At 43.9% G+C, this 19,846-nt stretch overlaps 2 protein-coding genes across 2 annotated transcripts; both read left to right on the forward strand.

Moving 5' to 3' along the window:
* The first annotated feature begins 7,241 nt into the window (after positions 1-7,241).
* Positions 7,242-8,828, forward strand: LOC123404003 (60S ribosomal protein L35a-1-like). Its single transcript, XM_045097900.1, has 4 exons — positions 7,242-7,422; positions 7,511-7,739; positions 7,838-7,882; positions 8,632-8,828. Exons 1-3 carry the CDS (start codon positions 7,355-7,357, stop codon positions 7,877-7,879), a joined length of 339 nt encoding a protein of 112 aa, XP_044953835.1. The 5' UTR covers positions 7,242-7,354; the 3' UTR covers positions 7,880-7,882; positions 8,632-8,828.
* A 519-nt stretch (positions 8,829-9,347) lies between these two features.
* Positions 9,348-12,698, forward strand: LOC123405777 (histone H2B.2-like). The gene is made up of 2 exons (XM_045099338.1): positions 9,348-9,384; positions 11,933-12,698. The coding sequence occupies exons 1-2, from the start codon at positions 9,348-9,350 to the stop codon at positions 12,517-12,519; spliced, it is 624 nt and encodes a 207-aa protein (XP_044955273.1). The 3' UTR covers positions 12,520-12,698.
* The last annotated feature ends 7,148 nt before the right edge of the window (positions 12,699-19,846 follow it).

The raw sequence follows: 19,846 nt of genomic DNA on the forward strand, positions 1-19,846 counted from the left end.
ACGTTTGAGATGTATCAACTTGCCAGTCATCTTTATGCAACGAGGTTGCATGTCAATCGATGAAACCAGTCTCTCGTAAGCGTACGAGTTATGTCGGTCCGGGCCGCTTCAATCCAACAATACCGCTGAATCGAGAAAAGACTAAGGAGGGCAGAAAATCGAACATCACCGTCCAAAAAACCTTTTGTGTTCTACTCGAGATAACATCTACGCATGAACCTAGCTCATGATGCCACTGTTGGGGATCGTTGCATGGGAAACAAAAAATTTCCTACGCACACGAAGACCTATCATGGTGATGTCCATCTACGAGAGGAGATTTGGATGTACGTACCCTTGTAGATCGCACAGCATGAAGCGTTAAGTAATGCGGTTGATGTAGTGGAACGTCTTCACGTCCCTCGAACCGTCCCGCGATCCGTCCCACGATCCGTTCCGATCTAGCGCCGAACGGACGGGACCTCTGCGTTCATCACAAGTACAGCTCGACGATGATCTCGGCCTTCTTGATCCAGCAAGCAAGACGGAGAAGTAGATGAGTTCTCCGGCAGCATGACCATGCTTCGGTGGTGATGATGATCTACTCCTGTAGGGATCCGCCCGAGCTCCGTAAAAATTTGATCTAGAGGTAGAACTATGTGTTCTAGGGTTGAGTTGCACGTGGCAAAAGTTGTCTCAAATCATCCCGAAAACACCACTATATATAGGAGGGAGGAGGAAGGTGATAACCCACAAGTATAGGGGATGAATTGTAGCCTTTCTCGATAAGTAAGAGTGTCGAACCCAATGAGGATCTAAAGGTAGGACAAATATTCCCTCAAGTTCTATCGTCCACCGATACAACTCTACGCACACTTTACGTTCGCTTTACCTAGAACAAGTATGAAACTAGAAGTACTTTGTAGGAGTGATAGGATAGGTTTGCAAGAAAGGAAATAACGCGTAAATAAAAGTTAGGGGCTGTTTAGGTAAATAAACAATTACGTTATTTTAACGAGTGTGGAAAAGTGCTGATAGGAGTTGCGGAATTGTCCCTAAGCAATTGACTACGTTACTAGACCGATAGCAAGTTTTACGTGGGAGAGGCCACTGCTAGCATGTCATCCCTTACTTGGAATTCTATGCACTTATTATTGGAACTATTAGCAAGCATCCGCAACTACTAACGTTCATTAAGGTAAAACCCAACCATAGCAATAAGATATATTGGTCCCCCTTCAATCCCATATGCATCAATTTCTATGCTAGGTTGAAGCTTCTGTCACCCTTGCCCTCCAATACATAGTCCTATCAACATACTACTAACCCTATGGTGTGATCCACGCGCGCGCTCATATGATGGGCACCAAAGGACAGCAACATAAGCACAAGCAAATTAAACCAATCATATCAATTCATCAATCACCGAGAGGACAACGAAAATCTACTCAGACATCATAGGATGGCAACACATCATTGGATAATAATATGAAGCATAAAGCACCATGTTCAAGTAGAGGGTACAGCGGGTTGCGGGAGAGTGGACCACTGAATATAGATGGGGAAGGTGATGGAGGTGTTGGTGAAGATGACGGAGGTGTTGGTGTAGATCGCCGTCACACGATGATGTCCCGGGCGGCGTTCCGGCGCTGCCGGGAGAGAGGGGGAGATAGCCCCCCTTCTTCTTCTTCTTCCTTGACCTCCTTCCTAGATGGGAGAAGGGTTTCCCCTCTGGTCCATGGTCTCCATGGAGTCGGAGGGGCGAGAGCCCCTCCGAGATTGGATCTCTCTCTGTGTGTCCTTCTGATTCTGCGCTCCCAGATTCTACCTTTCACCGTTTCTTAAATTCCGGAGATCCATAACTCCGATTGGGCTGAAATTTTAACACGATTTTCTTCCGGGTATTATATTTCTTGCGGCGAAAAATGGCCCCAACCGCCTTAGGGATTGGTCACAAGACTGCCAAGCGCGGCCCCACCCCCAGGCCGCGGCTAGGGGGCTTGTGACCCCCTCGGGCATCGTTCGCGTTGATTCTTCTTCCCAAAAATTATAAATATTCCAAAAAAATCCCCGTAGGTTTTCTATTGCATTTGGACTTAGTTTTGTATAGATAATCTGCAAAACAAAAAACATGCAACAAACAGGAACTGGCACTGGGCACTCGATTAATATGTTAGTCTCAAAATAGTATAAAAAGTTGCCAAAAGTATATGAAAGTTGTAGAATATTGGCATGAAACAATCAAAAATTATAGATACGACGGAGACGTATCAGAGGGCTAGCCTTGAGGGACAAGCCCTCAAGGTGCGCCGTCCAAGGGGAGGAGGAGGACTCCTCCTCCAATTCGGTTTGGAAAGGAGGAGTCCTCCTCTTCCTTCCCACCTCCCTCTTTCCCTTTTTATTTTATTTCTCTTTGGTATTTTCTTATGTGGTGCCATGGGCCCCTTGGGTTGAATCCACCAGCCGATTAAGGACTTGTGGCTCCACCCTAGTGCCTTGGGACCGCTCCCGGGTGGGTGGACGCCTCCCGGTGAACTCCCGGAACCTATTCGTCACTCCCGGTACACTGCCGTAATTGCCCGAAACTTTCCGGTGACCAAATGAAACCATCCTATATATCAATCTTCTTTTTCGGGCCATTTCGGAAACCCTCGTGACGTCCGTGATATCATCCGGGACTGCGAACAACATTCGGTAACCACACATATAACTCAACTACACTAAAACATCATCGAACCTTAAGTGTGCATACCCTGCGGGTTCGAGAACTATGTATACATGCGCCGAATCACTCCTCGGTCAATATCCAATAGCGGGACCTGGATGCCCATATTGGATCCTACATATTCTCCGAAGATCTTATCGGTTGAACCTCAGTGTCAAGGATTCATATAATCCCGTATGTCATTTCCTTTGTCCTTCGGTATGTTACTTGCCCGAGATTCGATCGTCGGTATCCACATACCTATTTCAATCTCGTTACGGGCAAGTCTCTTTACTCGTTTCGTAATACAAGATCATGTGACTTACACTTAGTCACATTGCTTGCAAGGCTTGTGTGTGATGTTGTATTACCGAGTGGGCCCCGAGATACCTCTCCGTCACACGGAGTGACAAATCCCAGTATTGATCCATACTAACTCAATGGACACCTTCGGAGATACCTGTAGAGCACCTTTATAGTCACCCAGTTACGTTGCGACGTTTGATGCACACAAGGTATTCCTCCGGTGCCAGTGAGTTATATGATCTCATGGTCGTAGGAACAAATATTTGACACGCAGAAAACAATAGCAATAAAACGACACGATCAATATGCTATGTTCATAGTTTGGGTCTTGTCCATCACATGATTCTCCTAATGATTTAATCCCGTTATCAAGTGACAACATTTGTCTATGGTTAGGAAACCTTGACCATCCTTGATCAACGAGCTAGTCAACTAGAGGCTTACTAGGGACAGTGTTTTGTCTATGTATCCACTCATGTATTTGAGTTTCCAATAAATACAATTATAGCATGGATAATAAACGATTATCATGAACAAATAAATATAATAATAACTAATTTATTATTGCCTCTAGGGCATATTTCCAACAGACACATGTCGAGCTCCTTTCGTCGGCACGGGCATGCGACAAGTGCTCATGACTAGGGCTCTAGCGGCTTGTTATGCATGTTGGAAATATACTCGAGAGACAATAATAAAATGATTATTATCATATTTTCTTATTCATGATAGTCGTTTATTATCCATGTTAAAATTGTATTGACTGAAAACTTAAATACGTGTGTGCATATGTAAAAAACATCGTGTCCCTAGTAAGCCTGAGTAGACTAGCTCGTTGATCAAAGATATTTAAAGTTTTTCTAACTACATATATGAGTTATCGTTTGATAACGAGAGAGAGAGAGAGATCAAACACATATTTAATAGTATATTCCCCCAGACCCGGGGGTGAGCTGCTCTCTCCACGTCATGGAGACAACGGGGATGATGAAGATGGCCTCTAGTGTTAGCTTTGCCCCTCTGACACGGTGTTGGAAGAGAGCTCCGGATGAGATCACTTTCGAACAGAGGCTTATGACGACAGAAAAACTTATCTAGGTTATTTTTTGTTTTTATCTATTTATAAGAATCTTCAACTATGGAATCACGCTAGGAGGTTTCCCGAGGGTCCCACAAGCTTAGGTGGCGCCCCTGGGCACCTTCTGGTCCTTCCTCGAAGCTTCATGGGTCCCTTCTTGTCCATAAAAATCACCATAACTTTTTTATCGCATTTCAACTTTGTTTGGTATGATATTTCTGTAAAATAAAGAAATGGGCAAAAAAACAGAAACTGGCAGTAGGCACTAGATTAATAGGTTAGCCTATACAAATAATATAAAAGTGCATCAAAATCATATAAAATTGCTATGAAAATGGCATGATTACTTCATAAATTATAGATACATTTGAGATGTATAAGCACCTCCAAACTTAATTCATGCCCGTCCTCGAGTAGGTGAATTATAAAAGAAATAATAAATGTGAATGCTAGCATAGTACATAAGTTTGATCAATGTAATTTATATCACTTTTCTTAGCATCATAAACATCAACTCTTTCTCATAAAACACATCATGATAAAATAGCAATCAAGTCACATGTTATGGTTTAAACAATGCACTATCTTGAAACTCGATAATCTATGTTTTTAGTCACCAAGCAATTACAATTCATCTTACTTCCACGAAGAGTCTATGCTAGAGCTTTCAATTATCATATAGTCTTCTATGATTGTTTGCACCAAAGGAATATTTTTAGAACAAACTATTATCATCAAACATAGAGAAAGACGGGAGTTTAATAAGTCACCTCCCAACTTTCTTACCACAGGTATAAACGTCAACAATAATAACTCATGATCATATATATTTAGCTGAATATATGTGCATGGATCCTTCCCCATCACATGATGCTTGCCAAGTGAAGAATAATTAAGGTTGGAATAGTAGGGAATATTTTTACTCTTGCACTGGAGTAAAGCTGTAAGTAATAAAATATAGACCCTTCGCAGAGCAGAGATTTACTGATGTGCTAGAACTCATTGTTTAAAAGACAGAGGATAATATTTCGAGATGTGCTTTTCCAGTCAATATCCACGTTAGAATATTCAATATCTTCCATGTTAAACAAATTTGAGGCGGTTTTCCAAACTTAAAAGAAATTTTGTTTGCCTTTCATCATACACATCACAACCATGGCTAGCCGAATTCATGGATGCCATTCAATCAAGCACTTTTCATGGGAATTTATATTATTTTGATATTTAATTGGGATTGGACATCTTGATTACCAGCCACCCTCAAGGTGACGATTGAATAAAATTTCATCGCGAGGTAACTCACTTAGCATGAAACATATGGACTACTCTCCCGCTCCTATGAGCTTGTACGGACACACACACAAAATGTTCATTTGAATTTTTAGAGATGACACGTGCAAATTTACTTGGAACGACATAATAATGCCGCATATAGGTATGGTGGACTCTCATGGCAAAAAAACTCAGTTTAAGGATATCTGGATGCACAAGTAGTGTCTCTACTTAGTATCAAAATTTTGACTAACAAAGATTATGAACAAGCATCACATGTTGGAGGATTTATGACACTACAATTTTTATGCAAATATACATAAACACAACTCATTATGTTGTCTTTCTCATATAATATCAACTATTTGATCAACTCTGAAAATAATTAATAAGGATACACAATCATAAAAGACGTCCAATATAGTGTATTTTTATGTAAAATCTTTCTTCCTTTATTACTCTTACATGAATTGCTTGAATGACCAATTTTGTGATTGTCAAATTTTCATATATTTTACTTTAAAAACCAATGTGGAACGTGTATAATTTCAGATTAATGTTATTCAATTCATTCATCAAATTTTTTACTTTAAAGATACAAGTGAAGCACAAGAGCAATATTCACTAATTGATTCTTTTACAAAGCTTCATATTTTGCGAAATTTGTACGATTGCATACTTATGTTTGTATGTTATAAAAAGCGCAATTTTATCTATAAATTGTGTGCATTTTTTGTCATTATTTTTATTTCCTTTTAAAAAAGGCTAATAACAATGTCACTAGTTCATTTTTTCTTGAGAAGCTTATTTTTTATGTTTTATTTTTCATCTCATTTTTCTTCTTCTTAATGGTAGTACCAATTTCACTAATTCATTTGTTCTTGAAAACCTTCCTTTTTTAGAAATTCTACTACTATATGCATTAAATAAAAACAATAACTTAAGAAGTTTGGATTGTGTACGCATTATTGTTAAATCAATCAAGTACAAATCGATTGTACAATAAATATATACCCCATATAATCGCTATTTTTTCTAGAACTATAAGCAGGTCAATTAAAACATGGCACTGAGAAGACAGGAATGGAAGCGTATTCATTTCTTGGCCCCGCTTACGCCTTGAACCCGGACTTCCATCAGCCCATCTAAAGGTATTTCCTTGGTGTGGCGCCAGTTAACGTGCATTTTTGTTAACTCACGCCTGTGGCGTTTGTAAATGGGTCGCCCCATCTAGGCACCGCTTGAAGTTTTTTATTAAATTTGTATGAATTTATTTAAATATTGATGATGAATTTTTAAATTTCAGCGAATATATTTCGATATTGGTGAACTTGTTTTAATATTGATGAACTATTTTGAATTTTGATGAACATCTTTTTGAAAATGGATGAACTCTTTAAAATTTATCAACCTTTTTCAGTTCAATGAACTTAAAAAAATTACATGAATTTTTGATGAATTTTATGAACTTTCTACAAATTTAATGAAGTTTTCTAAATTGGATGAACTTTTTGCAAAATTGATGAACCTTTTTTAATGATATGAACTTTTTCCAAATGGATAAACCTTTTTTTTTAATCTACAAAACTTTTTTGACTAGATAATTTTATTTTCGTTACAAATAAAAATAAAAAATAAACTTGGAACCACTTTAATAAGCCGGCCCTTGCTAACAGCACTCCAGGCGCCGGATCGTTAACGGAGGCCTGCAGCGCTGCATAGGAGCTTCCCCATCCAAATGCGCTAAACTGTTTAGGCCTGCAAAAACAGAAACGACCCACCTACGATAACCGGCCGCCCGCCTCAGCTGCGCATTCTCCGCCAAAAGCAAATCAAGACCGTCCATACAAACCCTCACCAGCAAATCCCCACCATCCACTTCCACACAGAGGGATACATAACCCACCACAAGCGCCGCCCGCTAGGGTTTTCTCTCCGCTTCCTGGTTGCGCCGGCCTTCTCCCCCCTCACCCCCTCAGTCCACCTCCCCTCCCCGGCGCCGCCGCCGCAGCAAGATGGTGAAGGGACGCACCGGCCAGCGCGTGAGGCTCTACGTCCGCGGCACCATCCTCGGATACAAGAGGTGAGCAGCTCCCTCCGCCGTCGCGGCTTCGTTCCTTCTCCTTCCATTGGGGTGTCTGAATCCGTGGGTTTGGTTTGGCGGCGCGCAGGTCCAAGTCGAACCAGTACGAGACGGCGTCGCTGGTGCAGATCGAGGGGGTGAACACCAGGGAGGACGTGGCCTGGTACGGCGGCAAGAGGATGGCCTACGTCTACAAGGCCAAGACCAAGAGCAACGGCACCCACTACCGCTGCATCTGGGGCAAAGTCTCCCGCCCCCACGGCAACACCGGCGTCGTCCGCGCCAAGTTCACCTCCAACCTGCCCGCCGAGGCCATGGTGAGTTGTTGGGTCCAACTCCCCCGATTCTCTGTTTCGGTAGCATGCTTGCTGCTCTTTGATGTGCTGACTTGTGCTGTGGTGTTTGCTTTGCTCAGGGGAAAAAGGTCAGGGTCTTCATGTACCCGAGCAGCATCTAAAAGGTTAGTATCGATTGGTTGCTGGTGTCTATTTACCATCCAAGCGTCAGTTCCAGAATGTTTCGTTGCCTGATGCACATTCTTTTGTAAATCGAATCGTCAGTTATTCATGATTCATCCATGTGCGCTTTGTTTGGTGAGTGTGTAATCGTGATCGCATACTTGCAATATGTTATATGTGCTGGCATTCTTCTCTTGAGCTAATTGTAGTGAAGTTGGAAAATGGGCACTGTTTGTGTATACTGAATTTGGTCCCATGCATAAATTTTGGCATGGTGTACTGATATTTCTGCTCTTACAGCATCTCTTTTGAAGGGCCTGCTCTTACAGCATCTTGCTGGGCATGTGACTTCACATTGATCAACTGAGTATTACTCCCTCCGTACCACAATACTTGTTGTTGGAGAGAACTAGTCTAGTTCTCCTCAACAACAAGTATTTAGGAACAGAGGGAGTAGTTGCTTGGAATTTGCATAAAAATCAACTGTGTTACTTAGGCATTTGCAAGCACTGTTGATAAGTCATTTTTTACTTGTAAGTACGTAATAAGAGAGAGGGACAGAATGATCATAGGAATGTGGAAATTGCCCGGCATATTTCTCATACATGCTCAAGAATTTTAGTTTGATGATATTCTGTTGTCATAATCTCGTATTTTGTGCATAATCATGATTTGAAATTCTTTATGCAAATCTTGATTCACAGCCTTCTGTTTGATGCCCTCCTAATGTTATACGTCCCGTCCAATGCAGGTTATTTTCAAGTGTGGAGGATTTCACTCGTCCCTTAGGTTTTCATTTCGAGTCTTGTAAGATGGATTCAGGCCGGGATAGCGAGTTGAACTGCTCTTTCCGTGTGAAGAACTTTAGTTTTCATGTTATCTCGAACGTGTGGATCTCACATTATATGATGTTATATGTAGTTCGAACCTGAAGCTGTGTTTTGCCCACTTCTTTTTGCGTTCTCCTTGCAATTTTAGCTATCAAATCTGATTCAGAAATGTTTTTACTCTTCTTTTATTAATGTTTGTATGCCCTTTTGATGATTGGTGGCAAGGGGTTAATTTATTTTGGCTAGGCACCTATGAGCGCAAGAACTTTTGGTTGGGAAGATTAAAATGCCTCCCGAGGAAATTGTTGAACGCCATTGTATGTTAGACTATCGAGTCTCATGTACGCTTTGTGCTTACGTGCTCCCCGATAGATAGTTAGCTGTTTGCTTGTAGCGTTTAGCAGGTTGTCAGCACGTTTCCATGGCCTGTGTACATGTATTTTTAACCCTTGAGAAACTTTCGTTTCTGAAAAAACTAGTATCTGGTAACCATTTGGTAATTATAAAATGTGCAGTTTCGTTCCAAAGATCTGCAACAAGGCTTTATCCAATCCAAATGATAAGTGCCCCATGTTAGGTGTGTGGCACTGCGGTCTTATGTTTTTTTTATGGCAATTCCAAGTCCAATCACTTAAGGATGGTAGATTCGAGCGGCACAAGTGTTTCTGTTAAAGGTAAATCGAAGAAGTTACTCCTTCTGTAAACTAATATAAAAGTGTTTAAATTACTAAAGTAGTGTTCTAAATGCTTTTATATTAGTTTACGGAGGTAAATCGAAGAAGTTACTCCTTCTGTAAACTAATATAAAAATGTTTAAATTACAGTGTTCTAAATGTTTTTATATTAGTTTATGGGGGAGTATCATATTTGGTGACTAAAGTTGTCATCCCAGTGTCACTAAACTTGAAAAAACATTTGGATTTGACATGTATTCATGCATGCCTTGTATGTGACTCTTATCAGGTCCATCCAATTATGTTGATTGGTTACATATTTTTAAAATTCTAGAAAGGTGTGCATTTCTATATTTTTAGTTGCACATAATTTCGTGCGACTATAGTTCTCTCAATATTCAAGTCAGCCGTGATCAAACTTAACACGGTATAAAATCATATGCTAAGTATATGTACATACATTTATCCTTATGAATGCAACACACATTATTTTTATAAGTGCCTTCAAGGAATTGAACCAACACAATGTATTGTAATTGACAACGTCATATTTGACATGAAGGTCTTCTTTAACTGAACGAACATCGCCGGAAAAACTAAAATAAATCTGAAAAATCACGGGAGGTTTCCTTTTACCGGAATGCCAATGGGGGGCATGCATGGCTATGTTTATTTTAGCAAATTACCTCACTTCATTAATAGTTAATCAAAGTTCTGCAAAAGTCGCATCTCTAACTTAATTCAAATGCTTTGGCATAATTTTTACAATGAAACTGCATAATATCATATCTACATAAGGTGTGTTTATCTCGTTTTCTAAAGCCGCATAACAATCCATGAGGTATCGTAGGGCTATGGATGGGGTCACACCCCTTTTAAGGGAAGTCGTTGAATTGTCACTTTACGACCATCATCATCACTACAACCATTGCACAATGACTAATAACCCACTTGAACTAGAGTCGACTATACGTCAACAAACCATCGAATGCCTCTTGGTGTTGGGCACATAGTCTATGAGTGACACACCTACACAACATTGATGAAGAATATTAACTCAAGTATGCTTAGGAGGATTTTGTATGCAACCGGATTTCTACTCCTTAGCATACTAGGGGTCATCCATATCCTCGAGAACTAGAGATAGTACTTGGAGATAAAGACGACAAACATCACAATAATGATAATGGTAAACATGGACGAACAAGCAAAGTAATACACATAAATTTTCACATAGGGTGTGACATTACAAATAGATGAAAGGGGATGGTGATGGCGATGGCTGATGCCAAAATCTCCTTGGTCGAGATGATGTCGTGATGGAGCCCTTCTATCAAATCCCTTTCGCAGGCTAGCGTTAGTTTTCTAGTGCCTTTGTAACTCCAATTCTCGTCGAATTCGCACTGGTAAAATATAGTTGGTCCATGGAAACGAAACCACCTCGTACGAGCTTTGGTATGAGCAATCGCGCTCGTACCACACGTCGTATTTCTCCCTTGGATGCTTTGTTTTGGTTGAAAACTGCTTCACTCAATTGCTTCTTGTTGTGATAGGTTTCCATCATGTCAAATAACATGGTTTTTTTTTCATATATCAGTGTTCTCCTCTTTAATATTTTTAGATCGCCTCACTAGTTAAGATCACGGTGAAATCGATCAAAAGGGTGCGTGAACGAGGCAAAAATTCTGACAATCCTACGACCACAACAAAGAAACTAAAGGTGAAAACTAATGCAAATTTAGACTCATCATATGTGTTGGGAGGCCTCCCACACTCCCGGATTGGGAGGTCACGACGATAGGAGCCCCCCCTCCCCCCCCCCGGCGTCGTCGAGGGGATGGCAATACTTGATTTATGCGCTCTATGCATGGATGGAACCGGATGTGAGGGCCTAGGTGCTCATGTACTGCCTAAGCACGAGCCGCGTGAGGGTACCTTCAAAGATCTCCTTAGCCCCAACGGATGCAATATGTTCCAAGCAAGGTCGATGCTCGTCGCGAAACACCATCACACAGTATGTGGCGACATCAAGCTGGTACTTGAGGGGAGAAGGCAAAACCCGAGGGGCAAGGAAAAGGAGGGGAAGTACCCGAATATACATATGTGGCCTATCCGACCACAAGCAACATAGTGTTTTTTTAAATAATAAATTCCGAACTTTGGATTTTAAGCATGGCAACTTGAATGGCTTTCATGACAAGTTTAGTTCACGTGAGGGTGACAAACATGAAAAAATTCTGACAAAAAAACGATTTGTGACAAAATTGTCACCTTATGTCAGCTAAAGTTATCATGAAAAGACGTTTGGGACGACATTCTTAAAATCCAACCATTTATCGTTTTTTTGTTTAACATAGTTGTGAGAGAAGTAATAGCTGTTTTTTTAACATACGGCGTTGCATGCACGCGAAAAAAGACTAGTAGTCTTTTTTTGTTTAATATGTTTCTAAATTCTGTTTTTGTGTGCCGAAATTACAAAATTCCCGCCAGCCGCGGAGAATTTCCTGTTGCCTACCATTTCGGCCACGTCATCGATCCGAGGCACCAGCCTCTCCACCAATCAGCGGGCACCTCCTCCCCGCTATATACTTCCTCCGCCCCCGCCTCCATTCACATCTGCAATTCCCCACCTCCCAGCGAAACGCCTCCCACTCCCTTCTCCCACCTCCGAAGCAGCAGCAGCCATGGCCCCCAGACAAGAAGCCCGACGCCGAGAGCAAGGTCGAGAAGGCGGCGGAGAAGACCCCCGCCCGCAAGAAGCCCAATGCCGAGAAGCGGGTGCCGGCGGGCAAGACGGCGGCCAAGGAGGGCGAGGGCAAGACGAGGGGCCGGAAGAAGGGCGGCAAGGCCAAGAAGGACGCGGAGACGTACAAGCTCTACATCTTCAAGGTGCTGAAGCAGGTGCACCCGGACGTCGGCATCTCCTCCAAGGCCATGTCCATCATGAACTCCTTCATCAACGACATCTTCGAGAAGCTGGCCGGGGAGTCGGCCAAGCTCGCCCGCTACAACAAGAAGCCCACCGTCACCTCCCGGGAGATCCAGACCTCCGTCCGCCTCGTCCTCCCCGGCGAGCTCGCCAAGCACGCCGTCTCCGAGGGCACCAAGGCCGTCACCAAGTTCACCTCCGCCTAGGCCGGAGTGCCGGACGCGCCGCCTTGCTGTCGCAGATGTGGCTGGCTGCTGCTGTCTCTGCTCGTCTCTCTGCAAGTAGTGGTAGGCTGGTAGCGCTGTAGCGGTAGTGCGAGCGCTAGATGATTGCCAACGCCCTGTTGGCCTTCTTGGTTGTTGCTAGTAGGAGTAAACTTCTTGCTTTTGCAAGCTGATATCGATCTATCCAGAATCTGGCAGCTCTGGTTTCCTATCCGTGTCAGGGATGATTTGGTTGATGCTGCCTGTTGAGTAAATAGGCAATTTTCCGAGTAGATTAATCCACAAAATAATAACTAGCATGGCATTGACTAGACTAATGACATACTGATCTTGAGTTAACCTAGCACATACTACGCATATAGTGGATACATCTATGCAAACAAGTAGTACTGCTAGAATAAATACGAACAAGAGGATAAACGAGTCATACCCTCCAATCGGCCGTAGCAGCGGCGGCGGCGGCAGAGGCAGTATCCTCTGCCGTCTTCTTCTCGGCTTCCTCGCGGAGACGATCAGCTTCGCTTGGTGAAGACATGGCGATGACGAGGGCGACGCGGACGTAGACGAAGCAGACGGACGGAGGCGAGCAGTCGCGTGATCGCTCCCCAAAAACCTAATCGTCCCTCCCCCGTACAGGAACCGGAGAAGCGAGGTTTCGGAGGCCTGCTCTCCCGTCGACCGTGTACGCGGTAAACGGGACGGAGTCGCCGGCGGCAGCAGCAGTTCAAGGAACGAACGCGTGAGGCAGATGTGATCTGATTTCGTGACGGCTAGGGTAGGTGATCCGAGTCGGTAACGATTACGATCCGACGTCTCGAATCGTGCCTTGTCCGTTATGTATTCTCCGTTCCTGACCGGCAAAAATAAGCGTGTAGGTATGAGCTCGGCTCGGCTCATTCCCGCGGCGCGGCACGTCGCGTCGCGTCGTGACGAGGCGAGGCGTGGCGTGGCGTGGCGTGGCGAGGCGGGCGGCGGAGGAGGAGTGCGCGAGGGCACCTTCTCTTCTCACTCTCCAATAGCATGTGGAAGAGAGACCCTTATAAAGGGGTCCAAACTCTCCTCCACTAGCGGGGTGGGACTAAACTCCCACCACCTTGCCATGCCACCACCTACATGGGCCCTTGTAGATTTTCTGAAATTCTCTAGTGGGCCTAAGGCCCACCTCCAAATTTCAACAATCCCCCACCAGATCTCAAGGGCACATCGTGTTCCCTCGTTCCAATCACTGTTTTAATATACCAGCATTTCAGTGAAGACCTATTAAGGTTGAGCTTCACCTAGAACAAGTAGCTACACTCCTTTACAACTGAACAATGGACTATGCCTTGAATTGTCAGCTTGGCGTAAAAGAGCTTCACCACAAGTCTTACTAGTACTAGACTGCCGAAGGTGACCCCTCGGGTGGAGCATATTAGTCACACTCCTGGCCTATTCATGAGTTTACTAGAGATCACCCAAACCTCATAGACTGTGACCAACAGTCAAGCTCATATAGGTGTGTTCCTCCAAAGATCGCTCTGTAGGACAGCATCTCGCTTACATATAAGCTTTAGAACACATTAAGATAGTAGTCATCCTACCATACAGTATCCGAGAGTATTGCATCTCCAACGGAGTGGGTTAGTAAAGTTACTCTCCTCAGTTCACCACTGGCTTGTTTTCCCAGGTCCTACTTCACGGGATCTCCGATCATATAGGTTGGGTTACTACCATGGAAACTCATGTGGGTCTCATACCCATCTCCCTCGATGCACTATCTATCACAACACGTGATAGCCCTTTAGTAAAGGGATCTGCCAGATTCTTAGCCGTTTGAATATAATCCAACGCTATCACTCCGGAGTTTCTCAAACGTCTGACAGCCTTCAATCTCATTCTTATATGTTTGTTGGACTTCATATTGTCCTTTGAACTCTTCACTTTAACAATAACCGTCTGATTATCGCAGTTCATAAGGATAGCCGGAACCGGCTCCTCAACCACAGGTAAGTCCATCAAAAGATCTCGAAGAAATTCTGCTTCGACACCAGATGTGTCTAATGCCGTTAATTCTGCTTCCATTGTCGATCTTGTTAAGATCGTTTGCTTGCAAGACTTCCAGGAAACAGCACCACCCCCAAGAGTAAACATATACCCAGTAGTGGCCTTCATCTCATCAGCATCAGAGATCCAATTCGCGTCACTATACCCTTCAAGTACCGATGGGAATCCCGTATAGTGAAGCCCGTGTTTGACAGTACCTTTCAAGTAGCGCATAATTCTTTCAACAGCACGCCAATGAACATCGCCCGGGTTTGCAACAAACCGGCTAAGTTTGCTCACAGCAAACGCGATGTCAGGCCTCGTTGCGCTAGCTAGGTACATAAGTGAACCGATAATTTGAGAGAATCTCAATTGATCTATAGCTGTGCCTTTAAACTTTCGAATAAGCACACTAGGATCATATGGTGTTTGACAAATTTTGCAGTCTGAATATCCAAAGCGACTCAAAATCTTGTCAACATAGTGGGATTGCAGAAGTGTAATCCCACCCTCATCATCTCTCAACAGCTTGATGTTCAAGATAACATCAGCCACCCCAAGGTCCTTCATCTCAAAGTTTTGAGACAGAAAAGACTTAACCTCCTCAATTACTTTGAGGTTGGTTCCAAATATCAGTATATCATCAACATACAAGCACAATATAACTCCTTCGCCCCCACCATGGCGATAGTATACACATTTGTCAGCTTCATTAACAACGAAGCCAACAGATGTCAGAGTTGTATTAAACTTCTCATGCCATTGCTTAGGTGCTTGTCTCAGACCATATAAAGATTTCAGCAACTTACACACCTTTCCTTCCTGACCTTCTATCACAAAGCCATCTGGCTGTTGCATATAGATTTCCTCATTTAGCTCTCCATTCAGGAAAGCCGTCTTAACGTCCATTTGATGAACGAGAAGACCATGAGAGGCCGCCAATGAGAGTAGTACTCTAATGGTGGTCAGTCTAGCCACAGGTGAATAAGTATCGAAGAAATCTTCCTCTTCTTTCTGGGCATAGCCCTTGGCCACAAGCCTAGCCTTGTACTTTTCAATCGTACCATCGGGCCTAAGCTTCTTTTTGAACACCCACTTGCATCCCAATGGTTTGCAACCATAGGGACGATCAGTGATTTCCCATGTCCCGTTAGCCATGATGGAATCCATCTCGCTACGGACCGCAGCTTTCCAGTAATCAGCATCTGGAGAAGCATACGCTTCCAAAATAGAAGTGGGATTATCATCCACGAGGTATACGAAGAAATCATCACCAAAGGTCTTTGCAGTCCTTTGTCTCTTGCCCCTACCACGGGCTTCCTCGTCATCCTCCTCAGGATTATCATCATGTGTTTGTTCATAATATTCCATAGGAATGGCAGGCTCAGGAGTTATCTCAGATTCATGTCTAGAAGTGCTTTGCATATCTCTCATGGGAAATATATCCTCAAAGAATGTAGCATCCCTCGACTCCGTTATTGTACCGACCTTCACGTCAGGTACCTCAGATTTCACTACTAGAAATCTATAGCCTACGCTATTCTTAGCGTATCCCAAATTAACGCAATCCACAGTCTTTGGTCCAAGCTTACGCTTCTTGGGAATCGGTACATTGACTTTCGCCAAGCAGCCCCAAGTACGTAAGTACGAGAGTGTCGTCCTTCTCTTTGACCACTCCTCGTAGGGAGTGACCTCATTATCTTTTGTAGGAACTTTATTCAGGACATGACACGCGGTCAATATAGCCTCCCCCCACCATGCCTTGGATAAACCCGATGTATCTAACATGGCGTTAACCAAATCAGTTAGAGTACGGTTTTTCCGCTCGGCAACCCCGTTTGACTGGGGTGAATAGGGAGGCGTCCTCTCATGAATAATGCCGTGTTCCGCACAAAATGAATCAAATTCGTTTGAGAAGTACTCTCCACCACGATCAGACCGGACTCGTTTAATTTTCTTTTCAAGTTGATTCTCAACTTCTGCCTTATAGATTTTAAAGTAGTGTAGAGCCTCATCTTTAGTATTTAACAGATACACATAGCAAAATCTAGTGGAATCATCTATCAATGTCATGAAGTATTTCTTTCCACCTTTAGTCAACACACCATTCATCTCACAAAGATCAGAATGTATGAGTTCTAATGGTGCCAAGTGTCTCTCCTCTGCAGCCTTGTGAGGCTTGCGAGGTTGCTTTGCTTGCACACACGAGTGGCACTTAGAACCTTTGACTAAAGTGAAAGTTGGGATTAAATTCAGTTTTGCTAGCCGCGACATAACACCGAAACTTATGTGACAAAGACGTGAATGCCAAACTTCAGATTCATTAACACTCGAATGAATATTGTTCACGACTTTATTACAAAAATTTGCTAGAGAAAGGCGGAACAGACCTGCGCATTCATAACCTTTTCCAACGAAAAGTCCATATTTCGTAACTACTACTTTATTAGACTCGAACACCAACTTAAACCCTTCTCTACACAGAAGGGAGCCACTAACGAGATTCTTCTTGATGGCGGGGACATGCTGCACGTTCTTCAGCTGCACGATCCTTCCCGAAGTAAACTTCAGATCGACCGTGCCAACACCAAGAACAGAAGCACTCGCGCCATTCCCCATCAATACGGACCCGCGACCGGTGGCCTGATAAGAAGAGAACAATGACAAGTCAGCACACACATGAATATTTGCACCCGTGTCCACCCACCAATCGGTGGACTGACAAACTGTAAATACAGTAAGTAAATTACCGTACCCAGATGCACCACTTTCATTGTTGCCCACAATCATGTTTGCAGACTTGGAGTCCTCCGCCGGCTTCTTGTACTTGTTTGGGCATTTGTTCGCCCAATGTTCCTCTGAACCACAAGTATAGCAGCCATCTCCCTTCTTATTCTTCTTGAAGGGCTTCTTCCCCTTCTTCTTGAAGTCGGTATTCTGTTGGACAGAGTTCTTTCCCTTGGGCTTGTGAGAATTGAAGTTCCTCTGATGTACCATATTGGCAGCAGAAGAGCTTTCCACCGCTTTTCCATTGGAGTCCTTTGCTCTCGAGTTCTGCTCAACACTCAGATGGCCTATGATGTCCTCTACTGAGAACTCACGCCTCTGATGTTTCAGAGTAGTAGCAAAGTTCCTCCAGGAATTAGGGAGCTTAGCAATTATACAGCCCGCGACAAACTTGCCCGGCAAATTGCACTTAAGAACCTCAAGTTCCTTAGCTATGCATATTATCTCATGAGCTTGTTCCAATACAGAACGGTTGTCAACCATCTTGTAATCGTGGAACTGCTCCATAACATACATCTCACTCCCAGCATCGGTGGCCCCGAATTTAGATTCGAGCGCCTCCCACAAGTCCTTGGCAACATGCATATGTAAATATGCATCAACCAGCTTATCTCCGATCACGCTAATGACTGCTCCAAGGAATAGGACGGTGGCCTCCTTAAACATCTTCTCCTGTTCAGGAGTGATAGTTTCCGTAGGAGTGACACCGGCTACCCAGAACACGTTCATAGCCGTGAGCCATAAGGTGGTTCTCGTTTGCCAACGCTTGAAAAAAGTACCGGTAAACTTATCCGGTTTCAGTGCAGTAGCAAAACCACTACTCGAAAAATTCCTACAGACATTAGGTTTTTGGATTGTTGAGTAAATAGGCAATTTTCCGAGTAGATTAATCCACAAAATAATAACTAGCATGGCATTGACTAGACTAATGACATACTGATCTTGAGTTAACCTAGCACATACTACGCATATAGTGGATACATCTATGCAAACAAGTAGTACTGCTAGAATAAATACGAACAAGAGGATAAACGAGTCATACCCTCCAATCGGCCAGTTGGCCGTAGCAGCAGCAGCGGCGGCAGTATCCTCTGCCGTCTTCTTCTCGGCTTCCTCGCGGAGACGATCAGCTTCGCTTGGTGAAGACATGGCGATGACGAGGGCGACGCGGACGTAGACGAAGCAGACGGACGGAGGCGAGCAGTCGCGTGATCGCTCCCCAAAAACCTAATCGCCCCTCCCCCGTACAGGAACCGGAGAAGCGAGGTTTCGGAGGCCTGCTCTCCCGTCGACCGTGTACGCGGTAAACGGGACGGAGTCGCCGGCGGCAGCAGCAGTTCAAGGAACGAACGCGTGAGGCGGATGTGATCTGATTTCGTGACGGCTAGGGTAGGCGATCGCACGCTTATAAAGGCGGCTCGGGTGGAGAGACGTGGGCCAAGCCCACGTCCGAGTCGGTAACGATTACGATCCGACGTCTCGGATCGTGCCTTGTCCGTTACGTATTCTCCGTTCCTGACCGGCAAAAATAAGCGCGTAGGTATGAGCTCGGCTCGGCTCATTCCTACTGGCGAGGCGAGGCGAGGCGAGGCGAGGCGTGGCGAGGCGGGCGGCGGAGGAGGAGTGCGTGAGGGCACCTTCTCTTCTCACTCTACAATAGCATGTGGAAGAGAGACCCTTATAAAGGGGTCCAAACTCTCCTCCACTAGCGGGGTGAGACTAAACTCCCACCACCTTGCCATGCCACCACCTACATGGGCCCTTGTAGATTTTCTGAAATTCTCTAATGGGCCTAAGGCCCACCTCCAAATTTCAACAATGCCATCCCATGCTCAGTAAACGGGCGCGCAAAGCTAGCTAATCTTTAACAGAAACTGAACTGAAAAGCAAACTAACCTATACTACTGCCGGTCATCATCCCGCTTATTCTGCTAACTGAAGGAAGGGAAAGCTAACCTATCTACTACGCCGGGCTAGGGCATTACCTGTTCAACACCTTGTTCTTGTTTTTGCACCCCTAGTAGTTACCATTGCTAATCCATTACGGCAATGGGAGTGGCAATTAGTGTCAGACAATTGGTAAACCGGTCCGTAGCAGCTTGGTGTTACTCTGAAAACGTCAAATGTGAGTCGTCCTCCATCTCTTGTCCTAAACAAGACGAGGTTCCAGAGAGGCTTCTCTTTTTTTATTGCCTCGCTGTTCATTGAAGATAACTTAAGATGCCTTCTTTGGAGGTTTGAAAAGTTGCGAATCAAGATTCTACGAAGAGGTGACCTGTCCCTTCTCCTTTGATGGCCACTATGGTGGTGTCAAGCTCTGAGGATGTAATTTTTAAGATTCTACTAGAAATGTGTGCGCATTTCTATACCTTAAGTTGCATATAATTTTCTGCAATACTCAAGTCGGACGAAATCAAACGAGGAGGTGTTCTTTTATGGAATGCCGAAGCAGGGTAATATATGTTTTTAGCAAATTATCTGACTTTATTAATAATTAATG

Source organism: Hordeum vulgare, chromosome 6H (genome assembly GCF_904849725.1).
Source record: "Hordeum vulgare subsp. vulgare chromosome 6H, MorexV3_pseudomolecules_assembly, whole genome shotgun sequence".
Lineage (NCBI taxonomy): Eukaryota > Viridiplantae > Streptophyta > Magnoliopsida > Poales > Poaceae > Hordeum > Hordeum vulgare.